Source organism: Mobula hypostoma, chromosome 25 (assembly GCF_963921235.1).
Source record: "Mobula hypostoma chromosome 25, sMobHyp1.1, whole genome shotgun sequence".
Lineage (NCBI taxonomy): Eukaryota > Metazoa > Chordata > Chondrichthyes > Myliobatiformes > Myliobatidae > Mobula > Mobula hypostoma.
The window spans coordinates 9,714,745-9,735,797 of record NC_086121.1 but is presented as its reverse complement, the minus strand read 5'-3'; the positions used below and the strand labels follow the sequence as shown (position 1 = coordinate 9,735,797).

At 40.2% G+C, this 21,053-nt stretch overlaps 1 protein-coding gene across 4 annotated transcripts in view; it reads right to left on the bottom strand.

Moving 5' to 3' along the window:
• Nucleotides 1-223: 223 nt before the first annotated feature.
• The window catches only part of pex14 (peroxisomal biogenesis factor 14), a 349,841-nt gene continuing 329,011 nt past the window's right edge, over nt 224-21,053 (bottom strand). For 3 of the 4 annotated variants that reach the window (XM_063033388.1, XM_063033385.1, XM_063033387.1), the window contains 3 exons: nt 20,466-20,492; nt 10,987-11,078; nt 224-8,167 (listed from right to left, as the gene is read on the bottom strand). In XM_063033388.1, the coding sequence (XP_062889458.1) occupies nt 7,732-8,167; nt 10,987-11,078; nt 20,466-20,492 (555 nt within the window). In that variant the 3' untranslated portion in view covers nt 224-7,731. The remainder of the gene's footprint in view (nt 8,168-10,986; nt 11,079-20,465; nt 20,493-21,053) is intronic. The other variant, XM_063033386.1, reaches the window with a different exon arrangement.

Genomic DNA, 21,053 nt, shown 5'->3' with positions numbered 1-21,053 from the left:
ACTAAAACAAAAACAAGTGAACCACTGTCCAAAGTGAGAGTTGCTCTCTTGCACGGTTAGCTACTTAGGACTCAGATTTGCTAATCACATAGCATTTTTGTGGGTACATTGGATACTGAGATCAGGCTGTAGAGTAAAATACCCCATTAATGAAATAGGGTGCCTAATTTTACATAAAGATTGATAATTCAAAAACAAAGATTGTAAATATGCTGTACAAACACAAAGCTATTTATTAACACAAAAGAGTAACACACACAAAATGCTACAGCAAGTCAGCATCTATGGAGAGGAATAAAGAGCTGATGTTTCAGCTGAGAACCTTCATCAAGACTCAAGCTATTCCTTTTGTTGCTTTTCTGAAAGAAAGAATTCAGATCCTTATTCCTATTATCAACAGACATCGAAGAATTTGAAGAAACAGTTGTGTGAAATATAAACACCATATCCTGCCAAAGGGTCTCGGCCTGAAATGTTGACTGTACTTTTTTCCATAGATGCTGCCTGGACTGGTGAGTTCCTCCAGCATTTTCTGCATGTTGTGTGAAGTATGCGGATTATTCGTCTGTGGGCAAGATGAATCTCAGAGTTCTATACTGCATTCATACTTCAGTAATAAATGTACTTTGAATCCTTTGATTATTTCAGTAAAGTGGCATATCTTTGCCTAATAGAGAGATCAGCTGTTTTATTTGGCAATTGTAAGTAATGAAATTAGAGAAGACACTGGTTTGCCTAGAACTTGGTGGGTTTCTCAAAGGACATTGTCAGCAGTTTGGAGCTGGTCCAAGGACACTTTGCTCAAAGTCCTGACATGAGGAAGCTCAATAACACAAGTCCATGGCACTGCGTACTCATTACAATGGGTGATATGGTAGCATAGTAGTTAGTGTAAGGCTTGACAATGCCAATGATTATGATTTAATTCCCACCACTGTCTGTAAGGAGTTTGTAGCTTCTCCCCATGACCACGTGGGTTTCTTCTGGATGTCCTGGTTTTCTCCCACATTCCAAACACATGCAGGTTGGTGTTTTAAGTTGTGGACATGCTGTGTTGGTGCCAGAAGCACGGGACCTGCCCTATTCAGCACATCCCTGGACTGTGTCGATCGCGGACACGAACAACAGATTTCACTGTATATCTTGATGTTTCAATGTACATGCGACAGATAAAGCTAATCTTTAAAAAAATATCTTTCACATTTGGTCTCAATGCCATCAAGGAAATCAGGTGAGTGTGAGGATGGGTGGTCACAATGAGAAGGAGGGTGGCAATTATTAAAGGGGTGTCTTGTGGTGGCCTGGAACCTGCTGAGACAGGTCCCCTTTCCGTGACAATGGCGCACTCCTCACTGGTGTATGGGGATTGTCTGCTTTTGCATAGGGTGAACCATTCCGGATGCAGTGACACTTCACAATTTAAGGGTGTGTCAGCTGTGGCACCATCATTGTAAATATTGGTCTGAAAAGTCACCTTATTTTGGAATGAATTATCTTAAACAAAATAAGCTTTGTAAAACTCATTAATACGAGAGATTCTGCAGATGCTGGAAATCCAGAGCTACACACACAAAATGCTGGAGGAACACAGCAGGTCAGGCAGCATCTATCGAGGGGAATAGGTAGTCAACGTTTTGAGTTGAGACTCTTCCTCCGGAACTTTAGAGAAATATAAAAATGTAAATATCCTGTTTAATTGATAAATATTGCTATTTTATATGCATGTAACAATTCACTGTTGAGAGTACATTCAATAATTCCCTAAGCAGTAAGGCTGACCAACACCTCCACCCACTAATCCACCCTTTCACATCACCAAACACCATTCATTACCTTATCAGTTCCTGTCAGTCACTCCTGTACCTAGCCTCACGTTATGGACATCCAATCAATCAATGTATATAAGCTATCTTAAGTACTTAAGAGTACTCTGCAGAAGTCCCAGACATACATATTATATATGGTGCCTAAGACTTTCGCACAGTGCTGTATTTGCCAACATGGAGCGGAGAACGAGTTTGTAAATCTGGCGGGAGCAAAGAATGTTGGGGAATGGCGAGGGTTGAGCACTGTGGGAAGGATTTGAGACAGGTGGCAGAGAAGGGGTGCCAGGGGCAGGGGGTGGCATGGGTGCAGACACACCCAGCCCCGAGACGCCAGACAAGGTTATTTGATTCCAAACAATTGGTTTACTGATCATTTCACAATGTCTCTCTGGTGCTTCCCCTCTCCCTTCCTCTTTCCCCAATTATGATACTCCTCTCCCTGCCCCCTTCCCACTCTCAGCCCACAATACAGACCCGTATCAGAATCAGGTTAATCATCACTCACATATATCATGAAATTTGTTTTGTTTTTATGGTAGCAGAAGTACAGTGCAATACATGAGAAATTGTCAGACAGCATCTTTGGAAATGAATAAACAGTCAACATTTTGGGCTGACAGCCTTCTTCAGGACTGGAAAGGAAGGGGGAAGACGACACAATAAAAAGATTTGGTGGGGGGAAGGAGGCAAGCTAGAAGGTGATAGGTGAAGCCAGGTGGGTGGGAAAGGTAAAGGGCTGGAGAGGAAGGAATCTGACAGGAGAGGAGAGTGGATCACAGGAGAAAGAGAAGGAGGAGGGGACCTAGGGGGAGGTGATATTCAGGTGAGAAGAGGTAAGAGGCCAGAGTGCAGAATAGAAGATGAAGGGGAAGGAATTTTTTTTAACCAGAAGGAGAAATTGATATTCATGCCATCAAGTTGGAGGCTACCCAGATGGGATATAAGGTGTATATTTACTGTGTATTTTTATTTTTGAGTTCTTTATCTTATTGTGTTTTTTGTGTTGCATCAGAGCTAGAGTAGCAATTATTCATTCTCCTTTACACTTGTGTACTGGAAATGACATTAAACAATCTTGAATCATTGAGGCAGGGATAATAAGTTGTTGAATATTATGGAATCTAAGAATATGGAGTTGGTATAGCATAGGGTCACTGGGACAGAAGAACAGCCTTGATCTTATTCAAGAACAGAGGAGACATCCGGGATCAATGGTCCAATCATGGTTCAGTTTCTTAAGGCCGGGAGTCAATTCAGATAAAAATTTATAATTAAAACTACAGTTCAAGAGTTAGTGGGCCTTTGATACTCAGCAAATACCCTGAGGAGAAGCCTGCAATAAGTAGTTGATACTGACCAATCTATCATAGCCAAAGCCCTCTTCACCTCAGAGCACATCTACAAAGAGTGCTACCACAAGAAAGCAGCATCCTTCATCAAGGACCCATACCATCCAGGCTATGCTCTCTCGTCGCTACTATCAAGGGGTAAGAGCTGTACAGGAGCCTTAGGTCCCACACCACCAGGTTCAGGAACAGTTATTACCCTTCAACCATCAGACTTTGACACCAGTGTGGATAACTTCACTCACCTCAACTGTGAACTGACTCCACAACCTCAGGACTCACTTTCAAGGGCTCTTCAACTCAAGTTCTCAGTATTATTTATTCATTTGCAGTTTATCTTCTTTTGAACGTTGTTTGTCAGTGCTCGTAGTTTTTCATTGATTATATTCTATTTCCCTGGGGAGGGCGGGTGAGATCTGGGCTGACGTCCCGCTCACCCAGGGGAAGGGTACACACAATACATCGCATCTCCTTTCCTGGTGTAGTGATTGCAGCATGGTCACTGTCTGGCCTGCTAGGCAGGAGGCCACTGCAAATGTCCTCTCCTCCATTACCGCGTCCTTAGCAACACCTTCTCGCTAGTGTCCCCCGTTTCCACCGAGCTTGCTATGTCATGGCGACCAAGTGTCCGGCGGTATAACTGGATGGGTAGGCTGAGCTCATTAGTCTTGGTTGGCAGCCAGCCTAACAGAAGGACAACTCTGAATCCAGACCCAGGCAGGTGGGGCACGTTAGCCTTGTCAGGCCATCCACCTAGGAGAAGAACACTCTGACATAACTCCTACGACCCGAGGACCTCGCTGTCACCGTCCCAGCTTGCTAGGCTATGGCAGATGAACATCAGCTGTACAGGATGGGGCCAGTACCGCGCACACTGCACTCCACCTAAAATACCATCGCGCAGACCAAAGGACACGCCCATATCTACAGCCATCCTCCTTGCAGCCGCTGTGGCTGGGCCTGCCTGTCCCGTATTGGCCTTGTCAGCCACCAGCGAGCCTGCAGAAGATGTGGGCAGCCCCCTTCCTAGATCTTCGTTCGCGAAGCCAAGCTATGATGATGATGATGATGGATTCTATTTCTTTGTTCTACTGTGAATGCCCTTAAGAAAATGACATATACTTTGATAATGAATTTACTTTGAATTTTGAACTATAGACTCAAGATTTTGGAATTCTTTCCTTCAAGAGAGAAATGGTAGCATATTATTTTTAAAAAAGGCAGAGCAGGTATAGAAACACACGCAAAGTGGTGGAGGAACTCAGCGGGTTCGGCAGCATCTATGGAACTGAATAAACAGTCAACGTCTCGGGCTGAGACCCTTCATCAGGACTGGAAAGAAAGGAGGGAGATGGCAGGTGGGATGAAGTGGGGTGGTGATAGGGGAAAAAGATAAAGGGCTAGAGAAAAAGGAATCGCATAGGAGAGGAGAGTGGATCATTCTTGGCAAGAAAGGGGGTGAAAGGTTGCCAGGGACCAGAGTATAAGTGAGTCAGATTAGCCCTGGCCAAGGTGGGAATCTCGGTCACACTGAATAGTGGAGCAGGTGGCCTTCTCCTGCTCATGAAACCTATTGAATATTGACAGGTCCTGATAGAGCGAATGAAGAGAGGATGTTTCCTATAGTGGGGGAGTCTAAGACCAGAGGGTACAGCCTCAGAATAGGATGTCCCTTTAGAATGAAGATGAAGAAGGATTTCTTTAGCCAGAGGCTGGTGAATCTGTGGAATTCATTGCCACAAACAACTGTGGACACCAAGTCATTGGGTATACTTAAAGTGAAGGTTGATAGGTTCTAGATTAGTAAGGGCATCAAAGGTTACAGGTAGAAGGCAGGAAATTGGGTTTGAGAGAGATAATAAATCAGTCATGAATGGTGGAGCAGAGTCAAATGCCGAATGGCCTAATTCTGCTCTTGTGTCTTATGGCCATGAGTTGTATGTTCATAACCTAATTATAGAAATTAATTAACAAGCCCAAAAGAATGCAGAAAGAATGGAAAGGAGTCAAATTAAAAGAAAATCCTAGGGTGGCATGGTGGAGAGATTGCTTGTGATTGAAAGAGTTGTAACTTCAGTGTGACTGAATTTAACATTTCAAAGTTAGAAAAGAATTATGAGGGGCTTATGTGGAGGCTAAAAGAGTTCAGATTACCTCAATCTTCTAGACTGCACAAAAAAAATCTGAAAAAACAATAATCTTAAATATCTTGACAAGAGTGGGCTTGATTTTAATGAAATAGGGCAAGGTTAAATTTTCAATTTACAAGTCTTTGCTGCAATCTCAGGCCTGAAAGCAAATAATTTAATGTGTCATAAACACAAAAGGTTCAGCAGATGCTGGAAACCCAGAGCAACACACACAAAATGCTGGAGGAACTCAGCAGGTTAGGCAGCATCTATGGAAATGAATAAACAGTCAACGTTTTGGGCTGAGACCCTTCATTAGAACTGAGTGGAAGGGGGAAAAAGCCTGTGTTATTTAATATGTTGCAAATTCTCACAACCACGTCCAATCAAAATTGCTCACAGGGATCTGCAATGTATGTAGCGCAATAGTGCAATGTAGGCATTAGTTTCTGTTTGATGTGAATTGTACCAAATCAACAGCCCCTCTTCGTTGCTAGTCCTAACAGTGTCATTACCTGTCCTCTGATGTATCAGGAGAGTTGGACTGGTGGCTGCCTCAATTTCCATAACATTCATTAGTCATATTTGTTCCTATTACCTTTATCTGATTAGTTTTATTTGTTAATACACATTGTGGAAAACTGACAAATTAAATACCATCTCTGAACTTGTGTTAGATAAATTAACCACAAAAATTCTTTCTTTCTTAAAGGTCAGTAGATGTGCCGATCATAAAATTTACTTGTGAAGTTAACTTCACTACAAATACAATGTATATAATTTAAAAGCTTGATTAATATACTATAGAATTAATTTCCCAGAATCGAAGACCTCCAGACGAAATACGCCAGCTCTCGATGTTTTAAAATGAACGCCTTCTTGCCCCAAAGTCGTGATGATATTATTTTGGGTACATTAATAAAAGTAGGTTGCAACATTAAATTTTCCAATTACAAAAGCAATATATTCAATTTATTTTGTTGAATATAACCAGCCTCTCTGCCCCAAATGTCACTGAACCTTTAATATAGATGCCATCCCAGTACTTGGTGCATAATAAATAACTTTAAAGAGACAGGAACATTTTAATTGCCAACACCATGAACTGTATTTCTAAATTAATGAATACATCAGGTATCGAACCATTTGATGTGCTTTACTGTAAAGTTCAATTTTAAACACCACAAATGCATTTCGGGAAGAAAAAGGCCTTATTCTTCAGCATTGCCACCGTACTTTGGCATTTTACATTAAAACCATCCTTAAAATCAAATAGAATTAAAACAAAGGTGTTTAAAATGCACGAGATTTTTGTCTTCCCAACACAATCTCTAAACAAAGGAAAATGCATATATAACAGCATTTTGTTCGCAAGAACTGCTGATGTCTTTACACCAAATGGGACTGATCTGGAACGCTGTCCTTGAAGGGACAGCAATACCTGAAGAGAGTGTCATCATGTAGTTATAGGCAACAGTTTGGAATCCTACTTGTACAGTTCATGATCTATACCCTCACCCTGAAAAGAATTTGGTTTATCTATTGTGAAATGCATTAAGGGCTCACCAATGTTGCTTCCATAATCAGAGTGTTTTATTGTGAGGTGCTATTTGACTTTACTATCAATATAATCGTGCTTTTACAAGAAATGTTGCAAGGGTGAGAAAGGGATTTCTTGAATAAGAACCAGAAAATAGCTGAGGAGGAGAAAAGAACCCTTCCAAGCAAACCAAAATTAACACTGTCACACGTGCATTCTTCACAATGGCCCCAATCTGCACTGCACCTAACGTCACACCTGGAAAGATACAGGTTATTCTAATGCAGACGCAAAAATCGCAATGCACTATTTTAATTCATTCCAATTATATAATAAGAATTCTGACACAAACTGCATCTCCAATCATGTTTTTAGCAAGAGTTAACTATACCAGGTTTTGGAGCTGCTTCTATCAAGGTGGACTTGTGCACCTAGAGAAGCTATGTTACTGGCACTACCTCTTTACTCTTAAGGGGGGAGGACTGGATTTCCTACAATGTTTCCCTGTTGATTCTGTACCGCATCAACAGCTGGTTGAGTGCTGACAACACACATCACAAGCGGGGAGTTGAATTTTGCTGGGTTTGCAATCTTATACAATCAGGAAGAAGGGAGGTGAGCAGTCTGACTTCTTCACCAACGATACTGTACATTCCCTGCATGAAGAGTCCTGAACCCTTTTGACCAGCTAACGCAATAATGTTGCCTCCACAATGCAACCGGGTGTAACTAAGCCACTCTAATTCACCTGCTGTTTACTTGCGTCACAGAATAATCTGTTGGTTTGAAAAATCCACTGCTAAGGATGCAATAAGCACATATTTACAATAATTTAATGGAATTAGGGAAATTCAGTTCACGGGAACCAAATACTGAATCATTCTTGACACTTAGTTGATGTCATTCTCGTTACTGGCACCTTCTGGACGTCGTAGTTTATCCACTTGTTCATTTATCTGTCCATCGCCACCTCGTCTATCCTCAGTTTGAACATTAAGACAATCGTCTTCATCGACGTGACTGACGTCATCATCTTCATCCTCATCCTCGTTGTCCTGTCTTCGTTCCTCTTCCCCCTGGACTTCCATTCTCACCTGACACTTGACATCTACTTCGCTGTCAACGATGTGACCGCCCAGATTCCCTCCTTCCGGACTATGGTTCTCTGTGGCTGGCGAGGAAGATGTGGATTCAATGCTGACCGGTGAGATGTCACTGCTGCTGTTGGTGTGATTGACTGTTACGGAGGTGGCTATTGTCGAGGGCTTGACAGGGATCTGCCAAGCAGGGAGCTTTGGGGCAGAAGGGGAAGATGGGAACTGTCGCCTGCAGCCAAAAACAAAACATTGAACAGTTATGATAAGACTGCAACAAAATCCAACTCTGCAAACATTGTTTGTATGTAACGAGAGAAAAAAGTTTATTTTGCCCAAAGTAACATCGGTTTTTTTTTCCCCATTGGGAGTCTACTATGAATTTATAGACTGCAAGGAGAGAAAGCATTTCCTCTTTTATTTAAAGATAGAACACAGAACAGGCCCTTTCGGCCCAACAAGCTGCACCGTCCAGCAGCTCACCAATTTAACTACAGGTTAATCACAGGACAATTTACAATGACCAATTAATCTATTAACCAACACATTTTTGGACTGTGGAAGGAAACCAGGGCACCCAGAGGAAACCCAAACAGTCACAAGCAGAACATACAAACTCCTTACAGGTGGCACTGGAATCGAAATCCGCAACACCCTGAGCTGTGATAATGTCATACTAAACTCCATCATGACTTCAGAAACATTACAATTTTGAGTGTTGTTTATTTCTCTCTATGGAGGACCTCCATCTTAAATCATGGTCTCAGTCATTGCTTTAAGTAGGTAGAAAATGTCTTTTAGACCATGAGACAGAGGAGCACAATTAGGCCATTTAATCCATTGAGTCTTCTCTGCTACTTGACCAGTCCAGATTATCCTGTCAGAACGCCATTCTCCTGCCTGTCTACACTGTTCACGAAACACCCATGATCACTTACCCAACAGTAATCCCATTTTAAACCTCCACAATCCCAACAACACCCTACACACAAGGAACAACTTACAGTGGCCAATTAACCCATCAACTCATAAGACCATCAAGTCTGCTGCAGCATTTTATCACGGCTGATTTAGTATTCCCTCGAAACCCCATTCTCTTACCTTCTCCTCCCTTCTCCTCATAATTGTTGATGCCACTGCTAATCAAAACCTATCAACCTCTGCTTTAAATATACCCGATGACTTGGCCTCCACAGCCATCTGTGGCAATGAATTCCACAGATTCACCACCCTCTGGCTAAAGAAATTCCACCTTTTAATTGAATCAGACGAAGGCTTAAGTCCACTACAAGTTTTGAACATTTTAGGGATCGTTTTGTGGATCAAAAGTTCTGGATTTTTCAATGGCGTTAATTTGACTTAAATTTCTATTATGTGTTGCTTTCTGGTAATTATAAGAGATGTCTCAAAGACCTAGCACGGCCTCTAATGCCTTGGTAAAGGCATTCAGATTATTGACACAGAGTGGAGGGACAGACTGAATTAATAAGCTAGTTATTTGGTTCAATAGGCAATTCATGACCTCATTTCAGATTTCTATGCATGTACACATTAATAATATTAACTCGGAAATAAAAAGTTCTTCTGAAGCTGATTCAATTGTTTGCCCTACTGGCCAAATGCAAGACAAGGAAGGAAACCAAAATCAAAGTGCCAACCATCTGCTGAGAAAAGCCACAACAGAATTGTTAGTGAATTTGATGGGGAAACAGGAAGAGCCAAGAGCTGTCTACTTTAAGACAAAATCTGTTCAGTGGTTGCTTGATATATTCACTTCGTTTAAGATAGGTTAGAATCTATAAGGAGGTACAGAGGCCTTGGATCACAGACAACCAGGTTCAGGAACGGCTATTACCCTTCACGGGTGGCGGGGTGGAGATACATCTCTACCAAAGGAGCTATAAGGTGTTTCTTCTCTCTGCTAGCCTACAGGTCACCCTTGGGAAAGGTGTAGCACCTGCTTGGCCTGCACCTGGATCAGGGTCACGTGACACCAAGGGAGCAGGTGGTTGATGGTCGTAGGAGCAGCTGATGCATATCACAAGTCCTGTTTATGCAACCACTGACACCAGGTAGACAGTCTCTGAAGAGTATTGATAGTGGCTGGGGTCACCCATCTTGTAAAGACACTGCCTACAAGAAGGCAATGGCAAACCCGAGGAAATCTGCAGATGCTGGAAATTCAAGCAACACACACAAAATGTTGCTGGAACGCAGCAGGCCAGGCAGCATCCATAGGAAGAAGCACAGTCTACCAATGGCACAACACCTCTGTAGAAAATTTGGCCAAGAACAGTCATGGCCATGGAAAGACCATGATCGCCTAAGTCATATGACATGGCAAGTAACAAACAAACGAACGATTACCCTTCAACCATCAGGCTCATGAGCCAGGGTGGATAAGTTGACTCATCTCAGGACTGAACTGATTCCACAACCTATGGACTCACTTTCATGGATTCCACAACTCATGTTCTCAGTATTATTTATCTGTTTTTTTTTTGTATTTGCACAGTTGTCTTCTTTTGCGCATTTGTTGTTTTCCAGTCTTTGTGTGCAGATTTTTTTATTGATTCTATTGTATTTCTTTGTTCCACTGTGAACGCCTGCAAGAAATTGAATCTCAGGGTGGCATGTGGAGCCATATACATACCTTGAAAGTAAGTTTGCTTTGACTTAGAAGTGTTCAGTAATCTACAGGTTACAATTAAACCCAACAATCCTAATACAAAGGAGACAGCACAGTTACCATTCCCGGAGGTCAATAGGTTCTTGATTAGTCAGAAGTTATAGGAAGAAGGCAGGAGAATAGGTTGAGAGGGATGACAAAAGGTCACATTCTGTTCTTACGTTCACAGTCTTAATGATGTTTGACCATTGTAGAGCAGTGATCCAAGCTAATCCACTGAATTTGCACAGAAAATCCACCTTCAAAGAATCTACTCATGGGCAACCCCCTCATTGCCTTTATTTGTGAATAAGTACTCTTTTAACAGAGTGAGTACTAGAGCTTATCTTTTCCCAAAGATTTCAGTCCAGCATCCACATTACCTGCTTAGGAGAAGTCCTTTTAATGAGATAATCTCAGCCTTCAATTCATTAATGTTCTGCGTCTCCAGAAGCCAATTTGTAGACGATGAAGCCTGAGGAGATTAATCAGAACGTAAACTGATGGCAACATGTATGTCCCAAAATGTCTCCCAAAAAACTACACAATGTTTTCAGCTGCATTTGTTAATGGTTATAGATTGTCAATATTACAGCTCTCCAGAAATGATTCTGTAAAAGAATCATTTCCAGATTCTTCTATGTTACATACGTCCAACAACACTTCTGTTTTTCATTTGTATCTCCTTCTAACTTGTCATTTTTATTACCCATTATCATCCCCTTTTGCCTTACAACAGCAACCTTTTTGTCGTTGAATTTCCTCTTGCTATCCACCTTTACAGACATTCCTTTTTGTTACTTACCGTCCTTCCTTGCTTGCTTACCCAGTTCAAAGATGTCAGAGATTCAAATACGGCTGCCTAATCTGAACCTGTCCGAGATTCCCTTAAAATCCTCTCAGATCCCATCAGCCCTCGTCAGCTTCTGGCATTCTCCCTCCCCCTATTGCCTATTACCCCTCCTTAACCAGGGACATAATTTAAAGGTGATTGGAGGAAAGTATAAAGGTAGTTTATAAAATCAGAGGTAGTTGTTTTTTTACACAGAGGGTGGTGGATGCATGGAACGTCCTGCGAGGGGTGATGGCAGATCTCCAGTCAAGATGGTGCCAAGCTGTGGTCTCCATTGAGGTTGTGGCTCAGATTTAATTATTTTTTTAGGTTCGTAGTAATAGCTTCGGAGACAGAGAGGAGAAGACGCATTTCACTGTATGTTTTGATGTACATGTGATAAATAAATGAATGTAAACCTGAGGGAGATACATTAGGGACATTTAAGCGACTCTTAAATGGATGAAAGAAAAAATGGAGGGCTATGTAGGAGAGAAGGGTTAGATTGATCCTGGAGTAGGATAAAAGATTGACACAACATCGTGGGCCAAACATTCTGCATGGTGCTGTAATGTTCTATGTCTCTCTTGATCAAAGGACCAAGAAGCTCGAGAATAGACTGAATGACTTGGCTGGAGGGGGACACGAGATGGAAAAGTGTAGTTACAAAAAGCCATAGTCTTGCTCCCTTTCAACATGCAATTCCGATGAGGCAATAGAATTAACGGGATTTCTTAGTTTTGGATGTATTTTGCCACTAAAGTCCTGAGCCTTCAGTTTGCAATTTAAGTTGTTGTGGGAATCTCTGAACTAGAACTTTTTGAGTTTTGTTTTAGAAGAATGCCTTTAAGAATCAGAAAGTGTGTGCCTTACAGAAATAAAGAGATCCGTTAGAATAGCGAAGACCGCGTTTTACCTATTACAAGTGTCACAGAGATGTTCTAGTTTCATGTAGATCAAAAATGGGCTTTATGGCAGCAAGATATTGCTACCAGATGAATTTGTTCAGGAGCAGAATATGTAGGGGGAATGGTCTGCACCTTTGCACTGACGTCTCAAGGGGCAACACCATTTTCCCAGAGGAAGGCAAAGCACCAAGCTTAATAATGGCATATAGACTGCAAGCTATTTAATAGTCTAGTTATTCAATCATGTTAACTCGTCAGCTATCTAATGAGACTAATCCTAAATTAATCTCATTAATTTATCACAGTCAGATCCCAAATGTAAATTTATAATCAGCATGCATTTAATGTTAAACGACTGACAAATTAAGTTACATTCATAACCTCCCATTTATTTTGTCAATTAACCCTATCTACTACTTAATCTAATCAATGTTTTAAGTCCTGCTAACTAGGATTCTCAAGTTAGTAAACAACTGCTAGTTTATAACTTTGTTGCTTGACTTGTTTGGTACCTAGCAAGTATAGGTTAATAATCCAGTTAATAGACTGAATAGGTTAGGATTTTATTCCCCAGAGTTTAGGAGAATGAGGGGAGATTTGCCAGAGGTATATAAAATGATGAGTGGTACTTACAGGGTAAATGCAAGCAGGCGTTTTCCACTGAGGTCGGGTGAGACTTGAACTAGAGGTCATGGGTTAAGGGTTAAATGTGAAATATTTAAGGGAAACATGAGGGAGAACATTTTCACTCAGAGGATGGTGAGAGTGTGGTATGAGCTATTAGCGGAAGTGGTAGATGCAGGTTCAATTTCAATACTTAAGAGAAATTTGGATAGGTACATAGATGGGAGGGGATGATAGGCAGGTTGATAGGATTATGCAGATTAATAGTTCAGTATTAACTAGAGGAGCCTACTTCTGTGCTGTAGTGTTCTATGACTCTAATGGTACTAGGTTATGAGGCGAGCTTTAATGCAAAACTGATCCAAACCAATTCAGCTCAAAGACCGTGCTTTGTCAAGTGAAGGCACTAGGCATTAGGTGGACGGCAAATCTTGACTATTTGTTGCCATGGTAAGGTTAAGGAGCTAAGGATTTATTATGTACACTTAATGAAGATTCTTGTTATAATTCCCGTTCCTGCACTTCTAATTAAGGATATGTGTGGAATTTTGCTTGAGCTACTTATTATCATAAACAAAAAATAAAATCCTGCAGATACTTAAAACCTGAAATAAAAACCAAAGGTGCTGGAAATACTCAAAGTAAGGCTACAGCTGTGGGGAGAGAAATAGTTAACATTTCAGATCAATGGCTTTTCATCATAAGTGGGGGCATTTGCAGAAAAAAAAGTTTTAGGACACAGGGTAAAGTAAGGAAAGAGGAGGAAAATAAAAAAAAAAGGAGTGTCCAGTGGGTACAAGTAGGTAAATACTAAAAGGGCTAACAATTAAAATTGAAAGAAGTGGTATGTTAAATGTTGTTATTTTTTGTTATTTGTAGCACCAACACACCACGGCAATGGCCTAATACATGTCAATGTGCATAGCAAATAAACACCACTCCTTCATATTGTAAGTACTACAGATGCTGAAATAAAACAAAAATGATCGAAATTACTGATTGTCTGGAGCAGTGAAAATGGGAGAAGCAGCATCATTATTTGAGATTATCAGCATTATCACTACATCACGCGATTTCAGAAACACGTTGTAGAAGAACTTACAGGCTTTTGGGATTCTCCAGCTTGTTATTTTTTTCAAGAAGAGTTAATTTATTAAGAAAATTTTGTTCTTTCAGATATTGCTGTGTCCATTTCCTTCAATGTTATTTTAATTGTATGCAAATGTAACCAAGCAGTTTTAGCTTGTGTGTGGTTCTGGCAGCATGTTACGTTCTTCTTTTCGATGGTGACAGAAAAAATGTGATGGGCATAATGTGTACTCTTCAGTGCAAATTGTCACACCCAGTCTACACTGAGCAACAAGAAGGTATTGGTTCATTAAGGACTCGACATGAAGAAGTGACAGACTGTTGGCAAAATCACAAACTACAATCTTCTCAAAGGCAGCAACTCATGTGAGACTTTATAGTTACAGACACCAGTTGCACTGTGATATTTCGCCCCACTGGCTTTCTTTGTGTTCGTCTAGCTGAGCATGATGAAGTTCAGATGAAAGGTCACTGATTTCAAATATTATTTGTTTCTTTCTTTATGGATGCTGTTTGACCTGCTGAGTATTTCCAGCATTTTCTATTTATGTTAAGTATCAACTTTTTTTGCCATATACATTTACATGTTAAAGGAGTTTGTTGTGGTTATTATTACATTATTGGCATAATGATTATTGCTATGGTTTTAATAACATTGCTATGAGGATTTAATATCGGCAGAAGATGTGGATCGATTAATCAGCTGCCTCGTATAAGCTGTGAATAATTTTCCCATCTGGGAAAATCAAGGTTTCATCTTTTAGGACTTCCAACGCATAGCTTAAGTTATACTGCAAAAATGATCACCAGACGGATTTTAACATTATATCTGCTCGAAACTTGATATCTTGAGTACCAAGAATACAAAAAAAAACATTGTTGGGGTGAAGTTTAGAAAGGAGTGTTCAGGACTACTGCTTGTCTACTTTAAAAGGAAGTTTGAAAAGTGCAAGATTAGGCAATGTAAAAACTAATAATAGGATAACTTAATGCAGTATATCGTTTCTGGAATCATTGGTATCTTAATTATGTTTAAAAGCTACTTTTAGACTAGAATAATCTAAATATTTATTATAAGTATTAACCAGACAGGAACACAATTGCCCTTGATATAAAAATCAATAACTGTACCATACTTGTGGATTTTTTAGTCTGACATGAATTTGGATGTTGACAATAGTGGTTAGGTGTTCACTGTCAATCTGACTTCCTAAATAAACACTTCTCACCTTAATCCATCCAGAATGTGATGCATATTGTACAATCTATTTCAAACTAAAAACTGTAACACATGTTTCTGTGAAAACTGATAACACAAAACGCTGTACTATATCCCTCACTGCTCACCTAGATGACCAAGTACATTCACAAATTGCCCGTCACCTTTATTGATAATTGCTATAAAAGAACCTAATTGTCAAAATGTTTGGTTCTATATTTTGGGAGCAGGATAAGTGATACCATCAAGGGGAAAATGTGGAAAGTAATTCTATTCCAATTTATAACCTGAAGTACATTTGGCAATTCATCAGATGTGTTTATGCGATAGATCTGCAGCTATAGTGCTGCTGAATCCATCGGCCTTCATCATTAGTACGAGACACTACCAGTAACCTTGAGATTTCTGTGCATCCATAATTTAAGTTGCAGATCCCAAAGTTCCTGTCAGTGATTTACTACAGACTGCAGTAGTTCAAAGGTATGGCTAGGAGCCCCACCACCACACCACTGCATCCACATCAGCCACTCCTCTCCACAGTCCCTCAGCATCCTTCATCCCCCATGCACTGTCACTTTACATTTACACTCCACCTCATACCTACGCAGAGTCACCGTCCTACTGTGTTTTTCTATGTTTTGCTGATACTCAAAAGAGTTCCTCTTGCCAAGAGTCACTTTGTCACTTTATCATTACCTTATGTACACATACTCCTGCATCTAGCGTCACTTTATGTCATTACAATCAGTCTATGTATATAAGCTAATCTTATATACGGCTACAATCGTTACTTGTACATTGTGTTTCATGGAATTGCTTTTATATTTAAATTTGTTTTCTTTTTTTAAAATTGTGTTCTTTATGTTTAATATGTTTTTTCCCCACTGCATTGGATCCAAAGTAACAATCATTTTGTTCTCCTTTACACTTGTGTAATAATGAATGTCACTAAACAATCTTGAAACTTGGGGAAATTGTTTTGCTCTCTGGGGATATGCAGACTGAAGGGGGATTGGAAGAGGTGATATGAAACTCATGGAAGGTTAAGATTGAAGATAAAAATGTAGGAGAATTAATATTTCTGATTAATTTCAATACCCCTTCCCAATATACTAAATATAGATGCAGAGTGGAGAGTATCCTGACTGGTTGTATTACGGCCTGGTACGGTAACGCCAATGCCCAAGAATGGAAAAGCCTACAAAAAGTAGGATCTCCACCATCCAGGCCATGCTCTCTTCTCACTTCTGCCATCAGGAAGGAGGTACAGGAGCCTTAGGTTCCATACCAGCAGGTTCAGGAACAGTTATTACACTTCAATTATCTCCTGAACCCAAACTCTGAACTGATTCCACAACCTATGGACTCACTTTCAAGGGCTCTACAACTGAAAATTAATCTCAGTGTAGTATATGGTGACATGTACAGTATGTACTTTGATAATAAATTTACTTGGAACCTCAAACTCGTTCTCTCAATATTATTTATTTATTATTTGTTTTGTATTGCACTGTTTGCCATCTTTTGCACATTGGCTGCTTGTCAGTCTTTCTGTGTAGTTTTTCATTGATTCTACTGCACTTTGTTCTACGCTGAATGCCTGCAAGAAAATGAATCTCAGGGTAGTATATCCGGTGACAGATATATACTTTGATAATAAACTTTGCCCAATATTTCTATGCAGTCCTGCAGTGAACTACTGGAGGTTTATTATTTCAATACCTTCAGTGTATTATCGTGTAAAACATGACCAGAGGGAAGCTGGAAGGGAGGCATGATGCTGTGAGCGAAAATTGCCTGGGGCAAAGCTTTAACCATATTAGTAGCATTATACAAGAAATCTACCATCAAGCAAATAGGGAAATCTTATCGACACTTGTTAACATACTAGAGCCTGTATCCATGTTATATTGGTTTATGACTATATTCCTTCATAGATAACTGAAAATGCTTTAATTCTGAAATAAAAGTAGAAAATTCTGGAAAAAGAACAGGTGAGGCAACATTTGTGGAGAAACAATCCGAATTAATGTACAAGTCAAAGAGCTTACACTGGAACTGGAAAAGTATTTATTGAAGAGATGAGTGAGGGGTGCAGAGAACAAAATGAATGTTTGCAATAGGTGGACACTAGAAAAAGGGAGAGAAGTTTTAGTCTTGCTAACCTGCCCAGAGGAGGCATAAATAATGGGAATATTGATCAATCTGAGGTCTGACAATGCCCAGGGTGGTAACCATACCCCTTCCCTCCCTGGAACGGTCATAGACTTCCTTCCTAGCCAAATAACTGAGTACTCTCACTTGCATTCCATTCTCCTGCACTAGAAAAGATTGGTGCAGGGAAGAAAGGCTAGTTACTAGCACTTATTGAACTCAATGTTGAGCTGTAGAGTGCCTAGATGGATAAAGAGCTGAAAAACAATAAAACTATAAGGCATAGGAGCAGAATTAGGCCATTTGGCCCATTGAGGCTTCTCCGTCATTCCATCGTGGCTGATTTATCAACCCTCTCAGCTCCTTGCACATTTCCATCTGTGCTGGGTTGAGCATCAAGCTAGCAACTCAGCTTCATAAAATGTACAAATGCCAAAGAAATAGCAAAGATTGTCACCCAATGCGTCAAACAAGGCGCAGGGAGGAACTCAACCCCAATCTCCTGCCTATCAACCTTGGCCTCCACAGCTGCCTGTGGCAATGGATTCACAGATTCACCACCCTCTGATCCTCAACTCACCCACTATAGGAAATATCCTCTTTATGTGCTTTGCCTCGAGCTTATGTTTAGTTTTGGTACAATGATGTAAGAGATTTAACACAGACAATCTTAAGGCAGAGGAGGTTTGGTATAGAAAATTAAAGTGACAGGTATCCAGAAGCTGAGAGAAACATATTATATTCCTTATATAATATGCTCCTTAACATCATTTTAGAGATCGTGTGTTCAGATTGTGCTGCCTCATACAGCTGGGCACTCAGCCAATTGCCATTGCTTAAGTAATGTTAACAGCTGAATTCGTCACTAGTCCCTATGCCTTCAATGTGTGTTTTTTTCTTAAATAAGAAACACGTGTTGCTAAACACTCACTGGGCACCTGGAAACCATTTTGCCATTTTCCACATTGGCTTTGAACTGAAAGGCCATGTTTCCAAAGGAAATTTGAATTTAATTTTGAGGACCATAATGCCAGCCACCTGTTGGCTTTAACAGTTTTTGTTACAATTTTTGCCTTACACATGGTGAATATTTGACCAGGATGGAATATAATATCCAGCAATTTTCAACAGGATCTTCGGGAAAGGGAAAACACCCCCACGTTCAACATTCAAACTACCTTCTAGCCAGTGCAGCTGTTCTGTTCGATTTTTCATATATTGGTGTTATGAATAATCGTCATTACTCATGACACTAATATATGGCATCAGTGAAAAGTCCTGACAAAAATTTCAACTGTTTATTCCTCTTCATAGATGCTGCCTGACCTGCTGAGTTCTTCCAGCATTTTGTGCACTACAATGAAAAATTGGTATGATCATCAAGGTCTCTCTTCCACCTAGCCAAGATATTTATCAGTATGCCGGGCCCTTAGCATTGCCAGTGATCCCTCCCATCTGTCCAACAATCTCTTTGACACCGCCCCCACCCCACCATCAGGCAGGAGGTACCGTAGTATTAGGACAAGGATTGTTAGGATGGGAAATAGCTTCTTCCCCCAGAACATAAGACTACTGAACTCCCAGCCACCATCCAGGTCTCACCATGCATGAAGTGCCAGTAGCGTTATACTGTTTACTTTTTAAATTGTGTTGTAAATGCACCTTATTATTTGTGGTAATATTACTTTATGTGTTGTGAGTTATAGGTGTGAGTTGTGCACCTTGGTCTGGAGGAACATTGTTTCATTTGGCTTTATACATGCATATGGTTGAACTAACAAAAAAAATTAAGTTAAATTTGATCTCTGAAAAGCACAGACGTTGACTACTGGTCACGTGATTTTGGATTAAAGTGTACTTTGTACTTGCCGATAGCTCACCACACAGGTCCCTCGACTGCCTGTGTAAAAGTCAACACTAGGAAAGAAAAACATCCCACCAGCCTTTTTGTTCTTTTGAAACTTACAGTTTGATTGTAAAGACAGACCACCCAAACTCATATAAGAGTACTTTAAAAAGCCTGTCTTGCAACACATTACTACATCCGATAGACAAAGGATGTAATTTGTTTCATTGCAGGTGTCAGAAAATTTGGAAGTGAGTCATGTTTGTAACTTAGTTATAAGCAGATTTTATTAGTGGGACATAGCATTCACCAGCAGGGACAATTTCACTCACCACAACTCATGGACTCACTTTTCAACGGCCCTACCACTCATGTTCTCGGCATTATTTATTTATTGTTTGATTATTTATATATTTTTTTGTTTTTGCACATTGGTTGCTGGTCAGTCTTTGTATGTAGATTTTCATTGATTCTATAGTATTTCTTTGTTCTACTGTGAGTGCCTGCAACAAAACGAATCTCGGGATAGTACTTGGTGACGTACACTCAGTGGCTACTTTATTAGGTATACCTGTTTGTCAATACAAATATCGAATGTGGCAGCAGCTCCAAGCATAAAACCATGCAGATACAGTCAAGAGGTTCAATGGTTGTTCAGACCAAACATCAGAATAGGGAAGTAATATGATCTAAATGATTTTTAATGTGGAATGATTGTTGGTGCCAGACGGGGTGGTGTGAGTATTTCAGAAACTGCTGATCTCCTGGGATTTTCACACACAACAGTCTCTAAAGTTTAAGAGAATAGTGCTGAAAAACAAAAAAAGAACACTAGTGAGCGGCAGGTCTGTGGGCGAAAATGACTTGTTAATGAGAAAGGTCAGAGGAGAATGGCCAGACTGGTTCAAGCTGACAGGAAGGTGACAATAACCCAAGTAACCACAAATCACAACAGTGTTGTGTGGAAAAGCATTTCTGAACACAGAACACGTTGAACCTCAAAGTGGATGAGCTACAGCAGGAGAAGACCACACTGGGTTCCACTCCTGTACCTAATTAAGTTGCCACTGAGTGTATACATACATTGATTAGAAAATTACTTCTAACTTTGAATGTCCATGCAAGGCAGAGAGACTAATTTCAGCACAGAAGAGAAAAAAATATTCATGCTTACAGTAGAATCTTTTTACCTGTAACACATGTGAACAGCTGGAAGACTAAAAAGGGGGAAGAAAAGTATATTTATTTAGATTCTCAGTTTTTTGGTATCACCTGTTCCTTCTCAGCAAACTACGGAGAAATGTACAGACCTGTAGGCTCATAGACAATGGCAATACATCAGAGAGAATACGTGATGTTTTCTGATGGTTTGAACAGAACAGTGAAGAGCACTTCCATTGTGTAAAAATAGCAGACTCGAGAGGCCCCGAAGTCGTTTGAGTATCATCCAAGTAAATTATAAGCGGCACATGCAAATAAACATCTCTTTAAACATAATGTTTCGAACATGGTTGTGTTCCAAGGATTACTGGTTCTCATTTTATCTGCATAAGGAATTAATTGAACAGCACAAACCTTTAGATAACTTCCTCCAGCTATATTCATCCTAGGGCTCTTTTTTTTAAATGGGGCACTTTCTAACTCCAAGCTTTTGCTAAAATATTCTATTTAGATACAGGTCAGGAAGTTGGCTTTAATACCCAATACTTTTCAGCATTAGTTTCATTCTTTAGAATATCTTAAAAAAGAAGAGAAATGCCACAAGCCACTTCACATAA